Source organism: Lingula anatina, chromosome 1, assembly GCF_051362555.1.
Source record: "Lingula anatina isolate TDL-2025a chromosome 1, LinAna3.0, whole genome shotgun sequence".
NCBI classification, from domain to species: domain Eukaryota; kingdom Metazoa; phylum Brachiopoda; class Lingulata; order Lingulida; family Lingulidae; genus Lingula; species Lingula anatina.
The window spans coordinates 41,319,098-41,336,979 of NC_141767.1; the positions used below are offsets into that span (position 1 = coordinate 41,319,098).

The 17,882-nt window shown below is 35.9% G+C and overlaps 1 protein-coding gene and 1 long non-coding RNA gene across 14 annotated transcripts in view; both read left to right on the plus strand.

Annotated features, from left to right (window-relative positions):
• Positions 1-9,091, plus strand: part of LOC106175622 (dystrophin) — a 95,539-nt gene extending 86,448 nt beyond the window's left edge. For 8 of the 13 annotated variants that reach the window (XM_087002330.1, XM_087002334.1, XM_087002337.1 and 5 more), the window contains 11 exons: positions 565-701; positions 1,853-1,921; positions 2,302-2,373; positions 2,663-2,707; positions 2,830-2,896; positions 3,704-3,754; positions 4,404-4,495; positions 4,948-5,185; positions 6,272-6,431; positions 7,066-7,188; positions 7,440-9,091. In XM_087002330.1, the coding sequence (XP_086858456.1) occupies positions 565-701; positions 1,853-1,921; positions 2,302-2,373; positions 2,663-2,707; positions 2,830-2,896; positions 3,704-3,754; positions 4,404-4,495; positions 4,948-5,185; positions 6,272-6,431; positions 7,066-7,188; positions 7,440-7,597 (1,212 nt within the window). In that variant the 3' untranslated portion in view covers positions 7,598-9,091. Of the gene's footprint in view, positions 1-564; positions 702-1,852; positions 1,922-2,301; positions 2,374-2,662; positions 2,708-2,829; positions 2,897-3,703; positions 3,755-4,403; positions 4,496-4,947; positions 5,186-6,271; positions 6,432-7,065; positions 7,189-7,439 lie in introns of those variants that run through there. The other 5 variants (XM_013557711.2, XM_087002336.1, XR_015332159.1 and 2 more) reach the window with 5 other exon arrangements.
• Positions 9,092-10,052: 961 nt separating this feature from the next.
• LOC147764357 (uncharacterized) lies at positions 10,053-14,982 on the plus strand. The gene is made up of 2 exons (XR_015332161.1): positions 10,053-10,593; positions 13,552-14,982. It is a non-coding gene; the product is annotated as an uncharacterized LOC147764357 (long non-coding RNA).
• Positions 14,983-17,882: the final 2,900 nt, after the last annotated feature.

The window sequence follows — 17,882 nt, forward strand, 5'->3', positions numbered from 1 at the left end:
TATAATTGTCAAAGTCTCAGTTGTGCCTTATGTTGAAATCGATATTCAATTACTGTATATTAACATCATTAGAAGTGCTGTGGGGATTTTAGCATTATAAAATTGAGCAATAGAAAATTCACTTTACATTTTCTACCAAAATGCTACTTTTTCTTTATATAGAGGCTATGTATGGCATACTATACCCCATAATACATGGTAAAAGATAAACAAAATTTACTCCATGCAGTAGGTGTATATAATATACCCAGTATATCTATATATTCATGGTAGTTGGCTTAAGTGGACTAAGGCTTTCCTGTAACAATTTGTGCAAATAATGCTTGCTGCTGTATTGAGTTGATATCGATGTTATTTCTGTCTTTTTCCTAGTAGCTAAGAATGGCAGATTGGCCAGTAGGTAGAACTTTTATTTCCTTGATAAATTTCCTGTGATTTTTTTTTTTTTTTTTTAGTGCAAAGTGCTACGGAAGTTGGCCATTGAGCAGACTAGACTCTGCAATAAGATAGGGTTATCAGAGCATGCAGAAATACCATTGCTCAGTGTCTTGTGTTTATTTGCAGACAACATCTGGGGAGGATGTGAGAGATTTCTCTCGAGTGTTAAAGAACAAGTTGCGATCAAAACGCTATTTCAAGAAGCATCCAAGACTCGGCTATCTTCCTGTACAAACAGTATTAGAAGGCGATAATCTGGAGAGGTAAGTCTTCAGTTGCAGTTTTTTAATATATGATAAAAAAAATGAATAAATTCTAGTTCAGTGTTAGCAAAAACATCAGCAGGTTTGATAGGTTCTGAATTAATCCCTTTTCAAAACAAACCAACGTGAACATGTTACACGGAAAGGGCTTTTATTCACAAATGATATAGAGATGTCCAATTTTGAAATCAATTCAGATATTGATGTTAGGCAGTTAATGCCATCACCATCCAGCAGCTCTGCGTTGTAATGGAGTGCCTGCATTACCTGGTAATGATGTTTTTACCTGACAGCTGAAGTAAAGAAACTGATTATCCAATTTCAACAAGAGATTCGTTGCATGTAGGTCTGCAAATGTCATAAGTCTACAGTTAATCAACAATAGAGAGGTTTTTCAATTGAAGTCCAATTAGGGGTTCAGTTTGGGTGAATTGCTAGGCAAAGTTGGAAATGCATGTATATGCATAGAGCATACCTCTATGTGTATACACATGTGATAACCTGCAACTAGTTAACAATTATTTTAAGGAAAGAAAGATGTACCTTTTGAAAATTGTAAAATGAATAAGATGGGACATTTTACCATTTCTCTATTAATTTTTTTTATTTATTGATGTTTTCACCTTCTGTAAATGACTCATGGTCCCTAGTGTCTGTAAATCCTGTTTTGACACTTTTGCTCCCACGCAAGACACATTTCCACATGAGACTCAGTAAACAGTATTGACTCTTGAGAAAACCCTGTGTGGCCTCCTGTTCTTTATGTGTCAGGGAAGTTTGTTGTTAGTTATGTGGTAAGGTAATGCATTCTGAGTATAGTCCTGTCTCAGCCGTGGGATGGCTGCACTTAGCGACTGATTACTAGGATATTGTGTGACTGTACAGGCTAGAGAATGACTCGAATTCATTGAGCTTTTTCTCAACGGAAAAAGATCAGAAGCTCTCACAATCTCAGTATTGCAGGCATTTTAGCAGTTCATGGCAGCTGTTTCGTGAGATATAGACATAAATGATTAGTGGGGTGTCTATTTGCTCTGTTTAAGAATTGTGAATTGACTGATCTTCCAGCATCTGGAATAAAACTCTGTGCAGTTGTGATTAACTTGTCTTCTTAGCAGACACATGTCACTGTTACACTGTTGTTGTTACAGCCCGTCGCCGTCTTCTCCACAGCACACGTCAAGAGAGATGCACCAGCGACTGGAACTCTATGCAAGCAGGTAAGCCATAAGTAGCTTCAGTTGGTGATAACAGCTGTTTCTAGAGTTACTGAAGCATAGTTTAACACTCTAGACACTTGCTTTCTAGCTGTGAGTCCAGATAACGAAATAAGCAGACCAGAATTATATTTAATGAACTCACAGTTCTTAGTTATGTGCAGTTATATTATGGGAAAAATGTGATGCATTGATGGTACAATTTGTTATGATGAATATGGATGTGGCTGGCCTTCTTGCAATATGTTAAGTTGCTTTACTTGGTTATAATTGTGTTGCCGATTTTTTTTGTCTTAAAAAAAACCCAAGGCTGCATGAAAAGATGGATCACTGTGGCTTTTCAACAGTATCTCTTTGATTACCGTGGCTTGTTTCATTTTCAGTCCCTCTTCCATTGCATCATCCCAAAATACCTCCCAAGAGATTCACCCACGCCTGGAACTGTATGCCAGCAGGTAAACACAGCGCCATCTACTGAACAAACTCCAAACAATGCAGCTTCCCAGTGGGAAATAATTGACCATTCTGTTTTTTCATTCATGATTCTTTTAATTGTTTATGGGTGTTATTTTATGCTGTGCAAGGAATAATGGTATGGCTCTCTTGTCCAGTGTGCATGAATATTAGACATATTATGGATGAGTTTTGTTATTAATGCAGCTTTTTCATTATCATGATTTTGTTTTGTTTGTTGTTGATTTTGTGAAATGCTAACAGACTTACCTTGGATTTCATTATTTTTAGACTGGCAGAAGTTGAGCAACGGCAGCAGAGTTCTACACCAGAATCGTAAGTTGATCTTAATTGTGCATCTAAGCTTGAGAATAACTTGGCTATACTAGTGTGACTTTTTGTGATTGTGTTTTTTTTTTATTTTTATTTTTCTTTAAATGTTTTTGTTGCTTTTGCAGGGAAGATGAACATCACTTAATAGCTCAGTATTGCCAAAGCCTCAATGGGGACACGCCAACTCACACAGTAAGTACTTTGGCGCAAAATGTGCATTTCATTTTTGTACATTTTTCATAGAATGTGCATTGGTCATTGCTTTGAGACTTCTTTCCATATTATGATGATATTATTTACCAGTCTGTGTCTTTTAGTTTTTATTGTCTTTTTGGTAATTGAACAATGTTTAGTTAGGAGTGCTTTGATCAGTATGAGTGTTTTCTTTAGTTACAAAGGCTAAATATATCTTTCGACTTCCATGTATTATCGTTTGTCACAAATTTCCAGTGCTGTTTTTGTGGTAGTAATATCTTTTCATGCCATCACCGCAATCTCAGCTGCAAAAAAAATGTCTGAACAGTAATAACCTTGTTTGCATGTATTTTTTTCAAATGCCTCATTGAAGTCTTGAAATACAGCCTTAAAGCAGCATGCAGGATAATTTCAATATTATTATTATATGCATATTTCTTTTCTGAAACTGCTAAAACCTTTAACTACAAATTATTATTTTGTCATATACTTTATTTTATATTTGTCATATATTTATTGTTTTCAAGCCTGGGTTTCTCTTGTATTCAACCTTATTGTTATAGAAATAAGCAGAGTGGTAATTAACTTTTGGTAAATTATATATATTTATATATAAGATATCAGTATATCTGCAGTTAGCACTTTTTTTCACGATTGCATGATAATGCTCTGCCTTGGTTTGAGGTGCATTGTAAATGACATGATTACATTTGACAGCTTTATTTTTTTGCATTATCAAAGTAGTTGGATACATTTTGTCATGTTCTTAACAAAGTGTGTCAACTTTTGTCTGTCCTTTTCAAGCGTTATCATGTTGATGAGGAGTTGCACCCCAGATTTGTGGTCCCCCTGCAGGTATATGCTTCTCCTTACAGCTTATTGTTATGGAGCCATTACTTTATCATAGTCTCATCACTAGACTAGAAGCTTGTCACCAACCACTTTAAAACAGAATTATCAAAAAAATGTGGAAAATTAAGATAAATAATATTATGGTACTTCGAGCAAAAACTTTTTAGGTCATTGAAGTGCAGATTGTGTTATTTGGCTGTATAATTGCAAGTGCTATGCTGAACAAACCAAGTTTTAAGTCTTAAACTAATTCATAGAATAGTCCCAGTGCTTAAGGTTCTGTTTTTGTCAATACATTATAAGGTATCAATATCAGTAATGATGTGTGTTAGGGTTTCCCTACTACTTTTGAAAGACCAGCTCTCTTCCTTATGTTCATATATTACTCTATTGCTGATACTGATATTTTGTTTTCTTAAAAGCATATCTGAAATACATATAGTAAGGTGCACTGTATATTGAAGTATGATAGCAGGGATGGCCCTTTAGTTGTGCGTGCATGCATTGCTCACATATTATTCATCATTTTGTCAAACATGAAAATGCATTTTCAGCAGCAATTTAGCCACAAACAGATTAGCATTTTCAGGAGCTTTGACAAATTCATCTGACAAGACCACTTCTGATTAGCCGTTATCTCTTCTGCTTTCAGTTGAAGAGCCCCATGCAGATCATGCTGGCCATAGACGCTGACCAGCGGTCAGAACTGGAGGCCATGATCAAAGATCTGGAGGAGGAAAACAAGTAAGTGATCTATCTGGCATGATGGGTGACTGAGTGCACTCTTTTTGGCTTTTTTACTCCTTTTTCTGTTCAGCTGTTCTGATAGTAGATAGCCTTGCATTGAGTTGCTGTTCCTGTTTAAGCTGCAGAGACCTCTGGTTTGCCCCAGTTCTTGCAAGTGCTTGCCAGTGTATCAGGTTTAAGAATGGCATTAATGAAGTTACATTTTTGTTGAGTTTGTTTTACCTCTACCAAGATACCTAGATACAGCATCATTATCTTAACCTATTTACTGCTTACAATTTTGCAGTTTTGTTCATTTTAAGATAACATTACATCATAAACTGAAGGTTTATAAGCCAAAGCAGTATTCAAATTTTTAGCAGTATAAACTCAAGATATGTGTGCAGTACAGCTCGCTGAAAAGAAATGATCATACTGAAACAAAAACTGCCTTGCATTTGTTTGTGTAGAAATCTCCAAGAAGAGTATGACCGTCTGCGCCAGGCTCACGATGACCATGAAGAACAAAGCCATCGACCGCATGGTGATGACGAGGAGTTCTCTAGTAGCAGAGATGCAGAAATGATTGCTGAAGCCAAGCTGCTGCGTCAACACAAGGGACGCCTGGAAGCAAGAATGCAAATTTTGGAGGATCATAACAGACAGCTAGAAGCTCAGCTGCAACGTCTGAGGCAACTTCTAGATCAGGTACTTACACCATGCAGGCTGTAGCATAATGTGAATAACTGATCTACTGGGAATGGAATTGTTGATCAAGAATGTGGGTCAGGCAACTGAAATAAAACTTCAAAAATATCATCAACTGTCCTATCTACTAATTATTTTGCAATGGTTTTATTTTGCATTTTTAATTTTGGTTGCAAATCATGATTTTGAATGTACTGTTATTTGCATGAGCTGTTATTAACCATTTGTATTATATAAGAACTTGTAGACACACAGTGTGTTCCATAGTCATAAACAGCAGGGGCGGATTTAGGCCGTCTTCTGGGTCTTCTTGAAGACGGTCAGATTTTCAAGTTTACATTGACGGGTGTCTAATTTTTTCTGTCGGAAGACGGTCAAAAATGGAGGACGAATCAACAAAGGTAATTTGGAAGACTGTCGGAAAATTTCTCTGGATCCGCCCCTGAACAGCATGCTTAGCCATCTAGCCCTTTAAATTAGGGGCCAGAAAATTGTGTGGAAGTCCATATTAGCAGAAAGATTCTGGTGTATTTGTTAGACATTTATATATATGGGTATACAGGGTGTTTGGTAGGAGCCAGGCAAGACATTCTTCAGTTGAGAAAGAATGTAATTTTTGGAACATTTTGATTGAACAAAACTGCTGCAAACTATGAAATGGGAGGAAACAACAAAAACTTTTTTATGTCAGTGCTATAATAGTTGAACTGAAAAAACTTAGTCTTTCTTCAACATCTGTTGTATCTGTATTGTTTCTTAAATTTGATTGTTTGCATGATAATTGCTCTGCTCATAATCTTATTATTGAACTCAGTACGTGGAACATGGATTTAAAGCTTGTAAGTTTATGTAGCTAATTTAATTTGGATCAATACAAATGCTATAAAATGTTGAAGCAAACCAGATGTATTGCATGCAACGTTCAGCACAGTTCTTAAATGGTAATAGGATTCTTTAGTCTCAAGTGAGTAGCATACAAGTAGATGCTTCTTTTGCAATACATCTAGATAAAGATTTTCTTCATATCCAAATTTAAAGACAGTTTGATATGATCTAAGATGATTTGATATGATCTTATATTTTCAGCCCTCCGACGAGCCCTCCATAAGTTACGTCAGCCACCAGCGTTCCGCCAGCCAAGCATCCACAGTCTCCCAAAGTTCGTACCAAGGTGACCCGTCACTCAGACTCCAGTTTTCTCCACAAGCACGCTCTACACCACAAATGAATGGACACAGTGCTAATGGTAATGACAGACAATTGTATCTTGTTTTCTGTCTGTTTTATTGATTTTACTCTTCATTTTAGTGATCCCATTATGTTAGATATGAAGCTTATTGGGGAAAAAGTGCCTTTTTGCCATACACAGTTCTTAATCACAAAAAAAAAAAAAGACTCCGAGTGCAATTACAGAGTTGTGTCTTTTCTAATAGTTCCTTTGATACCTCAGTGATACAACTTCCATGGGAGATATTCCATGAGTGACAATCCATTTTAAATGACACATTTCAAAATAGCTGGCAAATGTGATTAAAAAGCTGATCAGTAGAATACATTCAAGAAGCCAAAAGATCACAAGCCTGGCAACTGAGAAATCGATGCGGTTCAATTGGACTGTGTTTCTCTGGCAGCCTGTGGCTTGTAGATCAATAGTTCTGTGCTAGGAATCAGTGAGTCAAGTAGGCAGCGCCATATGCTGCAGTTGCTGGTTAGGATTACATGCTTCTGTCTCCTCTGCTGCCACGCTGAGCTGAAAGGTTTGATTCTGTAGCATTGTATCATAATGCTTAGTGGTAGACATGTAGTTCCAAATTAGGTTTTGAAAGAAATTTTATCATGCTTTTATAAAGAATAAGTCAACATTGTATATTTATTTCCAGGTTTTTCGCCCAGTCCAAGAATGGAAGATTCTAGGAAAAAGTCCAGCTCAGTTCAAGAAAGTGAATTAGATGAAATTATGAGAGAAATTAATGAATCTTTCCCACCTCCAGAAAAGAGCAAAGGTTAGTTAAGTTGTTGCATTACCAAGAAGTATAGTTATAGAATAAAGATGTCAATTAATTCAGAATGAATTAACTATAGCATAAAGTTAAAAAAAATGTTTCTTACATGTAGAATTATTGATATGCCAAGTATATTTTAAAAGAAAGGATTAACAAGTATGATATCAAATACATCTCAAGGAATAAATCGCTCAAATATGTTTGAGATGAAAAAGTATATGATGTATTAAAAGATTATTTTGCTATTTTAGCCACTAAGAATGTTGGTGAGTTGTTCCACATGGCAGGGCAGGTGGGACGGGCAGTCGGTACACTGGTCACAGTGATGACAGATGATGAGAGGAGCGGCAGTGAGGAAGAGAGAGAAAGTCCAGCCTATCCTGGTCCTCCTGGTGACAGAAGACATTGACTGCCTGTACTGTGATCACACACACATAAACACTCACACACACCAGCTTTTGGGCCAGAGATTAGACACTAGATGGAGCCTCCAGTCCCAACTCGAGGATGAATAGGGAGGGGTGGGATTAATCAAGATCATAGATCTGTCATTGATGATATTTTTGGAGAGGGAAGCTTCAAGTGGACTTTTAAGTCTGGCTAACAATAATGTGCAAAGTGGCCAAATGTGTTCCACATGCAGTCCTAGACTGAAGAAAGTTTGCATAATGCAGACAGGACAGCTGTATGTATTTATAGCAGGCATGGAAGAATTTTGTATGGACTGTGTGTGTCATTCTTTTCTCATTTTCCTGGAATTTAGTTGCTCTGGTAGACCAACAACTTTTTTTATCATAGAGTCTTATCATGGATGTGGATAGGTTCTTTCATCCTTTTTATGAACTTCGGGAGTCTGTGGTGACTTGCTACTCAAAAAGTTTGCATTTGCCTAATCATTTATGTTTTTATGTACTGTTTTTATGTAAGTCTGTGCAACTGTGTCACAATTACTGACTTATTGCTTGGATGTTGTCCGTGTGACTGGAAGCTGAAAGAACTTCAGGACTTCCCTTTCACTAGAAGTATGCTGTTATATTGTATGTTAAGTGTAAAATGAGATACAATGTATGTATCCCATGTCCAGGGCATACATTGCAACAGACAGACAGCAGTGAGAAACATACGATATTTAGTCTGTATCATAGTATGGTCAGATAATGCTGACACCTATTGGTCAGTATATTTTGTGTACTTTTTGTTTCTACCATTTTTTTTCCTAATAAGTGAAGTTTTACTTAGGATTATTCTTCTCTAAGCAGCTGTATTTTTTGTAGTCTGTGTTATACCTCATACACATCAGAAGTCAGAACTTCATTTACTTTCCTCAAAGAGGCCAAATATACATGTACGTAGACTAGATTGAATGAAAGATAATTAAATTAATTATTATTTTTAGATTTCAACATAAATTATTTAATTGATCCACAGGACGGCAAACAGTCGTGAGACAGTAGATTTTCATATTTATCCATATGTAAAATGAATATTCTTATGTAGCATACGTCTTTTAGTATGCATGTATGATCGGAGGGATGGAAGGTTTGTCGCTGTATTTTCTTCAGCAGCCAGGATGTAACTGGTTTCATCATGTATATAATCAAATGAACAAGAAATAAGAAATCACTGAGTCATTTCCAACCTTAATGTTAATCTCTCAATCTTGTTGAAGCCAAATTATAGACAAATATGAAATACAGACCGACTTCTGATTGAGAACAGTGAAGCTAGGTAATGATTAGGTTGAAACCAGCAATAAGTTGAGATTACATAATTAAATGGCAAGATACAAGAGGCAAGGTTTCCTGATGATTGGTGGTATTTTTATTAACATTTTGTAAACATTTACATGAAGTACATGTATCATAGTGTAAATCTTCAATAAAGGAATTTTTCATCATACAAATGGCATTTTTCCACTTTTCCAGGTGTGGCATCTGAATATACTAATCTTGTTAAGTGAAAAAGAATTTGCTTTTAACATGCAAAACAAAGTAAAAAAATGGATGTTTGATTACCAGATAAGTTTCATTTGAAAAATCTAATAGAACTGATGGCGGTGTAACATGCCAGAGAACCCCCTATGACAGAGAGTCTGCTTCCCATTCATTTGTACAGGTAAGACTCGCCCTAGATTTGGACCCACTTAGCCAAATGCTAACCATTATAAGTAAACGGAGGGGGGGGCTTTTGTTACACGGACCCTCAGTTACGTTACACCGGCACACTTTGTTTTATTATGACCAGGCACTGTACACGTGCACATGGAGACATCACCTGCATCTGTTGTCACCGTGCAATCTGGCAATAGCACTTGACTCTTGTAAACCCATTAAAAAGAAAACCTGTTACTTATTTTTCTCAAGGTTATTCTTACCACTTAAATACAACTATGTTTGAATATTGAATGTTCCACAATACCGTACTGAAATTGTACAATATGTATTTAAATTTCTAGAGTGAACCGCCCTTCTAAATTCTCCTCGAGCTCTGCTGTCTTCTGTTAAACTTTTAATGCTTGTCAGTTATGTCATTCATATGTCCGTCAATTTGATGTTTTTTTCACGTGAAAGTGTTCCTGCGAATATTCAGAAAATGTAACTACAGCAAAATTGTAGCCCAGTGCTTCAGACCTATGGGATTTCAAAGTCTTACCTGGAAAATAACTATTTGCGAAAAAAATATACTGAGACAAGGTGCGGTGCACGCCATTGTAATTGCTGGGCGACAGCGTCGGTGCCTTAGTTTTTTGCCTCAGTTTTCGGTACTTGGTACATGTACTTGCTGTCGCATGAAAAGCCGAAAACAGGCCACTATCGACGCAATTTGTTGATGATATTTCTGTCCATAAAAACAGCAATTTTCTGAACATGCTGTACAACAGTATTTCTACAATGGTTGTCCAAAAAATCTGTGTAAATGTGGAAGTAGCAAGATACTGTATATACCCTTACTCATTATGAACCTAACCGAAACATTAGAATGACAATAGACAGGCGAGTGAAGTATACCTGTCTAAACCAATAACCTTCCGAAGGTGTTGAGTGGACCAAGGATTCCGAAGAATCTATTTTTTTGAGTGGGCATACATGTAATATTATGTTTCGGCGCATTCTGCAATGGGGATTTTAAAACACTTATGAACAATTGAGTCAATATTCTGCATCAGTCAAGTTGTCAAAATTTTGATTTTGTAAATTAATCTGTCAACAGCCTTTCTTGTGAGAATGATGTCAACGACAACTCCCATACCGGTCGTAATTTGCATAACAATAATTCGCTCATCACAGTGCGAACTATCGTCTTGCCTGGTCACTTGACAGCTAGACCCTGTAAGAGAAGGACGCAGGATAGGTGTGGTGAAATCGCAGAGCCGAAAGATTCATTCAGTTGAAGCAAAGATATCATGTGAGTAACTTTTCGTCCACAAGGTACGGAAGCCGACTGGTGCCATATGTTGAAAAAAAATTTTTTATCTCAAAATCCTATCTCGAAATTTCGAGATAAAAAAAATTTTTTCAACATATGGCACCAGTCGGCTTCCGTACACAAGCGTATAAGAGTGAAAATATGTTGTGTCTTATCAGGGAATTATTCCCTGGTCTTATGTACATAATTCGATAGTGTGGTACATGTATGTACGGCTAACGTAAGTACAAACTTATATTGTTCTGTTGTGATTTGAGTTACATGTAGCTTGACACATTATGTTCGTCAGAAACTTTCTGATTCAAAATTTTGTAAAATGTTATTTGCACCAAGGTTGTAACTTGCGACTTTTCATATATTTTTTAAGGGTTTAAATTACCAGGTAATAGTTTCCTTATAACTTCATACGTAATTATAAACTAACGATTTGCTGAAGTGGGTCACTGTATTTTTGAAAAGTTGTATGCTGACAACTTCTAAAAATCTTGAAAAGCACGTTTCCGGTTCAGACGTGCTGTAACTTTATTTCCACGTACCCAACGTACTTATATGACTCGCCTGAACAAATGTGTATTTTGAAATAACTATTTTAGTGTTGAACTTGTTCTATCCATGTAAAACAAATCAGTTGCCTACATTCAAAATTGGTCTGTATTACATTTCATTTAGTTTTGAGAAAATAAATGTGATGTTTGCACTGAAGCATACAAGCGAAGGAGAACTTTTTATAAGTTTTCATGATGCAATTGATGCCATTGATATCCATAAAATATTTCAGGGTTTAAAGTAACCTTATAAGTTTTACATGTAATAGAAGCAGTCTGTTTCATCATTTATCAAATTAGATATGCTGTTCAAAACGTTTACATACCATTTCCTTTTAAACTTTAATGATTTACCTTACTTGATACTGTATAAGGTTATCCTCAGTACGATTTTTCAACATTAGTACACGTCTACCAGATTCCTCAGTTTATTTAATGTTAATTAGTACCACCAGCGTATACGCTGGCGGTACTCATGGTTTTAGTCCCGACCCGTCTCGTACAGCTCCGCCGGCTCCTGCGGCTCCGCCGGCTCCTGCGGCTCCGCAGTCGGGCGCCGGAAACAAGTCACCGTTACCGCTTCTCCTCCTAGACCGCCAGGACCTGTGTCCCCATCTCTTGGATTTAGGTCACATATAATCTCAACTTGAACACCCTGGTTTTTTTGTCTCTGTCGGTGCATTGGCCTGGGCGTGACACTTGTTGAAACGCACCCTTGTCAAAATTTTTGAAAATTCAAGGCTAAATATCTCCCAAACCAAAGGAATTATGGGAAAAATTACTACAGAAGTCTGACCGAAAGTCATATCTGGAGATTCCAAATATGCCCTTTGATTTGACTTTTGACCTTTTTTTCAAGGTCAAACAAGCCAAAATTTTCTAAAAATGGGAATTTTCTGCAAAAAAATATTTGTTTGTGCTATTTTTTGGAAACTACACAGATCTAAGCTCTCCTGTTACAGTGAGGGGTTACAATTGGGGACTCCTTTCATCTTTGGGAGTTTGGGGTCAATCGGTGCATTTTCACGGGAGAAGCAGCCATTAGATACCGAAACTGAAAGCCTTTATTCTGGAATGGTAAATGCCAGAGACCTTTTGTTCATCGCACTTTGTAGAACTTGTCAAGTGCAATACTGGAGGTGGTGTCCATTTTTTTGTTTTCGATATGGTTTAGGCATTGCGCTATAACAAAAATTACAACATCGCAATATTCAGTGGGGAAAATGTTAAATATTCCAAAACTGGCAGAGATACGCCCATAGTTACTATTGAACTTGAATAGGAAGTTATATACAAGTAATCTAACTGTGACCTTTAAATTGACCTTTGACCTACTTTTCACCATGAACTGAACTTTGCAAATTTTCTAGCCCTTATATCTCCAAAACTGGCAGAGATACACCCATAGTTACTATTGAACTTTAATAGGAAGTTATATACTGGTAATCTTACTGTGACCTTTAAATTGACCTTTGACATACTTTTCACCATGAACTGAACTTTGCAAATTTTCCAGCCCTTATATCTCCAAAACTGGCAGAGATACACCCATAGTTACTGTTGAACTTGAATAGGAAGTCATATACTGGCATTCTTATTGTGACCTTGAAATTGACGTACTTTTCAACATGAACTGAACTTTGCAAATTTTCTATCCCTTTTATCTCGAAAACTGGCAGAGATAGGTCCAAAGTTACTATTGAACTTGAATAGGAAGTCATATACTGGCAATCTTACTGTGACCTTGAAATTGACCTTTGACCTACTATTTATGATGAACTGCACTTTGCATGTTTCCTGGCCTTCATATCTCCAACATTGGCAAAGAAATGCCCATAGCTACTATTAAACTTATATAGGAAGTCATATACTGTGACCTTAAAATTGACCTTTGACCTACTTTTTTACCTCAAACTGAACTCTGCATATTTTCTTGCACTAGCAGAGATCTGCCCAGTGTTGTCCCTAGGTTTTCTCTTTTGTCAGCATTCCGGTATATGCATTACTGATAATGCATTTCAAGGAAAACCAATAGGCCTATTGTCTAGAAAATCACAGGAGTGATCAGTGTTAGGAAAATACAGGTTAATTAGGACATCTCCTTGATTGGACCATTTTAACTGTTGTTTTTTTGATTTTTTTTTTTTTTCATATTTTGAGAACTCTTGTTTATTGCATTTTATAGAGCTTGTCAAGCACAAGACTGGTGGTGGTGTCCAATTTTTTTTTTTTTTTTTTTTTGGGGGGGGGGGGAGTCCATACGAATGCGCTTACTCCAGCTGGTGGTACAATATTCAGAGGCGGTATCGCCTCTCTGATCCTCTAGTTTACGTTCAAATTTTATTTCATCGTTATCTTGCATTATGTCGTTAACGTTATTTTCATATTTCAGAGCTGCCATTTCCTCCGCCGAGATGCCGCAAGATGCATATGCGACTGACAGGAGCTTTCCTTGTTTTCGACCACACGCTGACACACTTACATGTACAAATTGTATGGACAAATCGTGCTTGATCTTACTGTGATTTTCAAAAATTTTATGTCTACATTTAAATTTTTTGCATACTGCAACGGTCGAACAATTTTGTTTTCCAGTTATATCTTAGATTGATTATGTTCTTTTTCAAATTATACTTTGGGACAAGCACGGATGTTTTGAATTTTGACACATAATGTTATGTCGATCAACTGCCGTGTCATTTGCGACTACTACTTAAATTGTAAAATTTTATTTCCATGATTTAAGTGACACTTGTGAGCGACAACAATTTTGCCTGAATAAATCTGCCTTTTGAGGGATCTAAATGACACAAAACTGAAAGTGATATTGATATACACTAAAATTTCGAAACTTATTATGTACTTGATTTGAAAATTTTCAAATAAGAAATAAGAAATTGATTTAAAAGTTTGTAAATTGAAAAATTAGACATTAACGAATGTCTCTGTGCTAGGAGGTTGATAAGATGCAGCCTAACCAAAGAAGTTCGTAAACATAAAATTGTTCTTCAATAATTAAAATGCTATTTAATGGTAAAATCTTAAGTGTATATGAAAATACAACGAATGGTGGCTGCATAATCCATTAATACTTGGTTAAAATATCTACCTTAGCTAATATGGTTATTTAAAAATTATTCAAAATAACGATGTTTACGAACTTTTTTGGCCGTAATAAGATATTCCTGAAGCCATGTATGCTAGAATTTTAATCCTCATTCTTAGAAGAATTGTTCAATTGCAGGGCTAATGTGTTAAAATGGCAAACTAAGGTGGATCACAATTTTCGTATCTGTATACTTTGAACCAAACTCTTACCAATTCTGCTATGAGCCCGTTCAATTTCTTTGTTAACTTTTAATCTATTTTTTCTTTAATTTTTTTTATTACGTATGTACTCTACTATATTAATATTTCAATATCGCTCCATTTTTTCCATTGGATTTTGGAGCCAAATCCGAGATGAAAGAAATGTAACTTTCAAAGATTGGCTATTATTCTTCAAGAAAAGTGCATTTAGAATCTTAGTTTAATACTTTTACTACTTGTCATAATTTTACCATTTTGAGTGTATTTAAAGGAAGTAATTTTACATTCAGTTAACAAAAATGTGCATGCTTATATTATATATTATATTATATTATATTATATTATATTATATTTATACTTATATTATACGCTTATATTATACGCTATAGAATAAAACGAAAGAAAAAGTACATTCTATATACGGACTCAAAATGTGCAATATTGTTTTTGCATAGTATGAATTGACACTTAAGGTCACAAAGCAGTCTTTTATAAAGTTCATTTATAGTTTTCACATATTTTTTGCCTTCATGTTTGTTTTTGTTCGCCACGGTTTTAGAAATAAAATATTCAAAGACCATTTTGTTTTAAGTTTATTTGTGGGGCAAGTTAATCGAGGGTTGACAGGTGGGGCGAGTCCATTTTGTCAGAGGGGGGAAAGGTGGGGCGAGTCTATTTTGTCAGAGGGGTGACAGGTGGGGCGAGTCCATTACACTGGAGGGGTGAGAGGTAGGGCGAGTCCATTACACTGGAGGGGTGACAGGTGGGGCGAGTCCATTTTGTCAGAGGGGTGACAGGTGGGGCGAATTCATTACACTGGAGGGGTGACAGGTGGGGCGAGTCCATTACACTGGAGGGGTGACAGGTGGGACGAGTCCATTTCACTTGAGGGGTGACAGGTGGGGCGAGTCCATTACACTGGAGGGGTGACAGGTGGGGCGAGTCCATTACACTGGAGGGGTGGCAGGTGGGGCGAGTCCATTTTGTCAGAGGGGTGGCAGGTGGGTTGAGTCCATTATACTGGGGGTGGCAGGTGGGGCGCGTCCATTTCACTTGAGGGGTGACAGGTGGGGCGAGTCCATTTTGTCAGAGGGGTGGCAGGTGGGTCGAGTCCATTATACTGGAGGGGTGACAGGTGGGTCACTGCACATTACACATGTACAGGACAGTTCAATCAAAAAAGAAAAAAAATGCAATACATGCAATAAGTGCAGTAGCAGCGATTTATTAAACAAGGTTTTGAAAATTGTATAAAGCAAAATAAAAAGGGTAAAACACCAAAGAGGATACAATTTATTCAAAAGATTCTTAGCAATGCTTTTACAGACAGACGTAAAATAGTGGTTCTTAAAACTAGCTTTTCCATTTTTTTTTAAATGTAACATTATTTGCTGCTATAACTATGTGTAATAAAGAATTGTTATACAAATAAGGATACAAGTAAGGAAACAAATTTAGAATATCATTTTATATTAGGTAACATTTCCCATACGATAGAATTGAATTAGGCATAAAAGATGGCACTTATACATTTATTAAACAAAGAAAAAAACATCTCGAATTTATCTCGGAAAGATACATGGCAATAAATATGCTTAACAAAAGAGTTATTTTCACCTCAACAACAGTTATAAAGGAAGTAAACATTTTTCATCATATACATTTTTTATGCTTTTCTGACCAACCTTCGATACATATTGCAGTACTGTACCAGAATATCTTCTCAGTTTTAATTGGACATCATCCAGTAGGAGTAAGCAATGACTTAACTTACAGGTATATGTAAAGTTGGAAAGGACCCCCCTAAACAATGGCCATATTATTTAATCAAAAATGGTCTGGTGAGAAGGAATGCACATTGCTAACTAGAAAGAAAAATAATCAAATGAGTCACAAAATTAGAAAAGGTTACTTCTAATAACAAAAACAAAATGACGTCAATTTTGATAAAATTGCCAACCACCCCCACAGATAACAACATGTAGCTTTGAAAAAAAGTCCACCAACTGGATTGTTAAATATCACAACGTGCCAATAACTTTCGTGAAAATATCCATTCGTGTTGATTTTTAAAATTCAACCTGCCTTTTCCCAAAAAAGAAACAGTTAAGTACATATATATACCTTACGGCAGTTATGGTGTAAGCAAATGCGTCGGACAGCGGCAACTTTAACAAACACAGGTGATCGGAATATATTCACTTTCAGTGTCTATATTTAAAAAGTGATCAATATTATACCTTCATAATGTGCAAGTCTAATTTTTTTTTTAGCAAATTTCAAATGTTTTAAGTTACAACGCGTTTAAAGTTGCATCAGAATCTTTCTACTTTCTCAGCTTTTTGTTCAGATTTTAAAAGTCTTTATACTTGACGAAAAAGATCAGACGTTTTATTCGTCCAAGATTTATACGATCATTTGGGTCATCAAATATAGATCAATTTGCTGTGGCATAAATCACAAACCGTCAAAAATGGACCTGAGCTGCATCAAGAAAAATGAAGAAAACGATATCTTGGAAAATGAAAGAATTATTTCCAAGCTATAATAAAACGACCATGTTATAGAACAAAATGTATGATCGAAGCAACATTTCAAAAAGCTGGAATGTAGATTTATACATATGACAAATGTGGGTTTGAAGAAGATCTTTAGATATACTTTATCGGGCTTTTAATTATAAATTCTCAAATACTATCATTTACCAAGTAGTATGCATGTTTACAAAGATTTAAAAACTATCAAAGCATTTAAACCATTTTAATTTCATATATCTTCAGTTATCGCAGAAATCGCCAATCCTTAAGGCAATATTTATTAATCATATCAAGCGCATTGAATTTGAAATTGCCCAAACGGAAACCATACTAATATCATCATACACCACTTATTACTACTATTTTTATCATCATCATTATTTCATACCGCAATGAAAAACCACAGAAAATGTATTTAATTAGCCTTAATATAACAGATGCATTGATAGGCGCAAGGCTCCTGAATGTCGACCCAAGGGCTCGGTAGCTTGCAGGCGCATGTTGTGCAGTATGCCGGTGGTCTTCTGAAATGTAAAAAAAAACATGTTAAATTTTTTATTAAACAAGGGCCTTTAATATGCGACCAACACATGACATATCACTAGGAGAAGGTACTTAAAATAGAAATGCCGTACGCGTTTATTGGCTTTACGTTGAAATATGGGTTGCTTTACATCAAAATTATGGTCTGAAATGAGTGAATGATATAACTTGAAAGTACTCCGAAAGTGCAGACCACAATATAAAAAATAAACAATGGTAAGATAATAATAAGAAAACATTTAAATATATGAAATTAAGAATTGTAATTAATGAATATTACGTGTTACCTGTATATTTTAATATTTTAATTAAAATGCTTTATTGTCGATCTTTT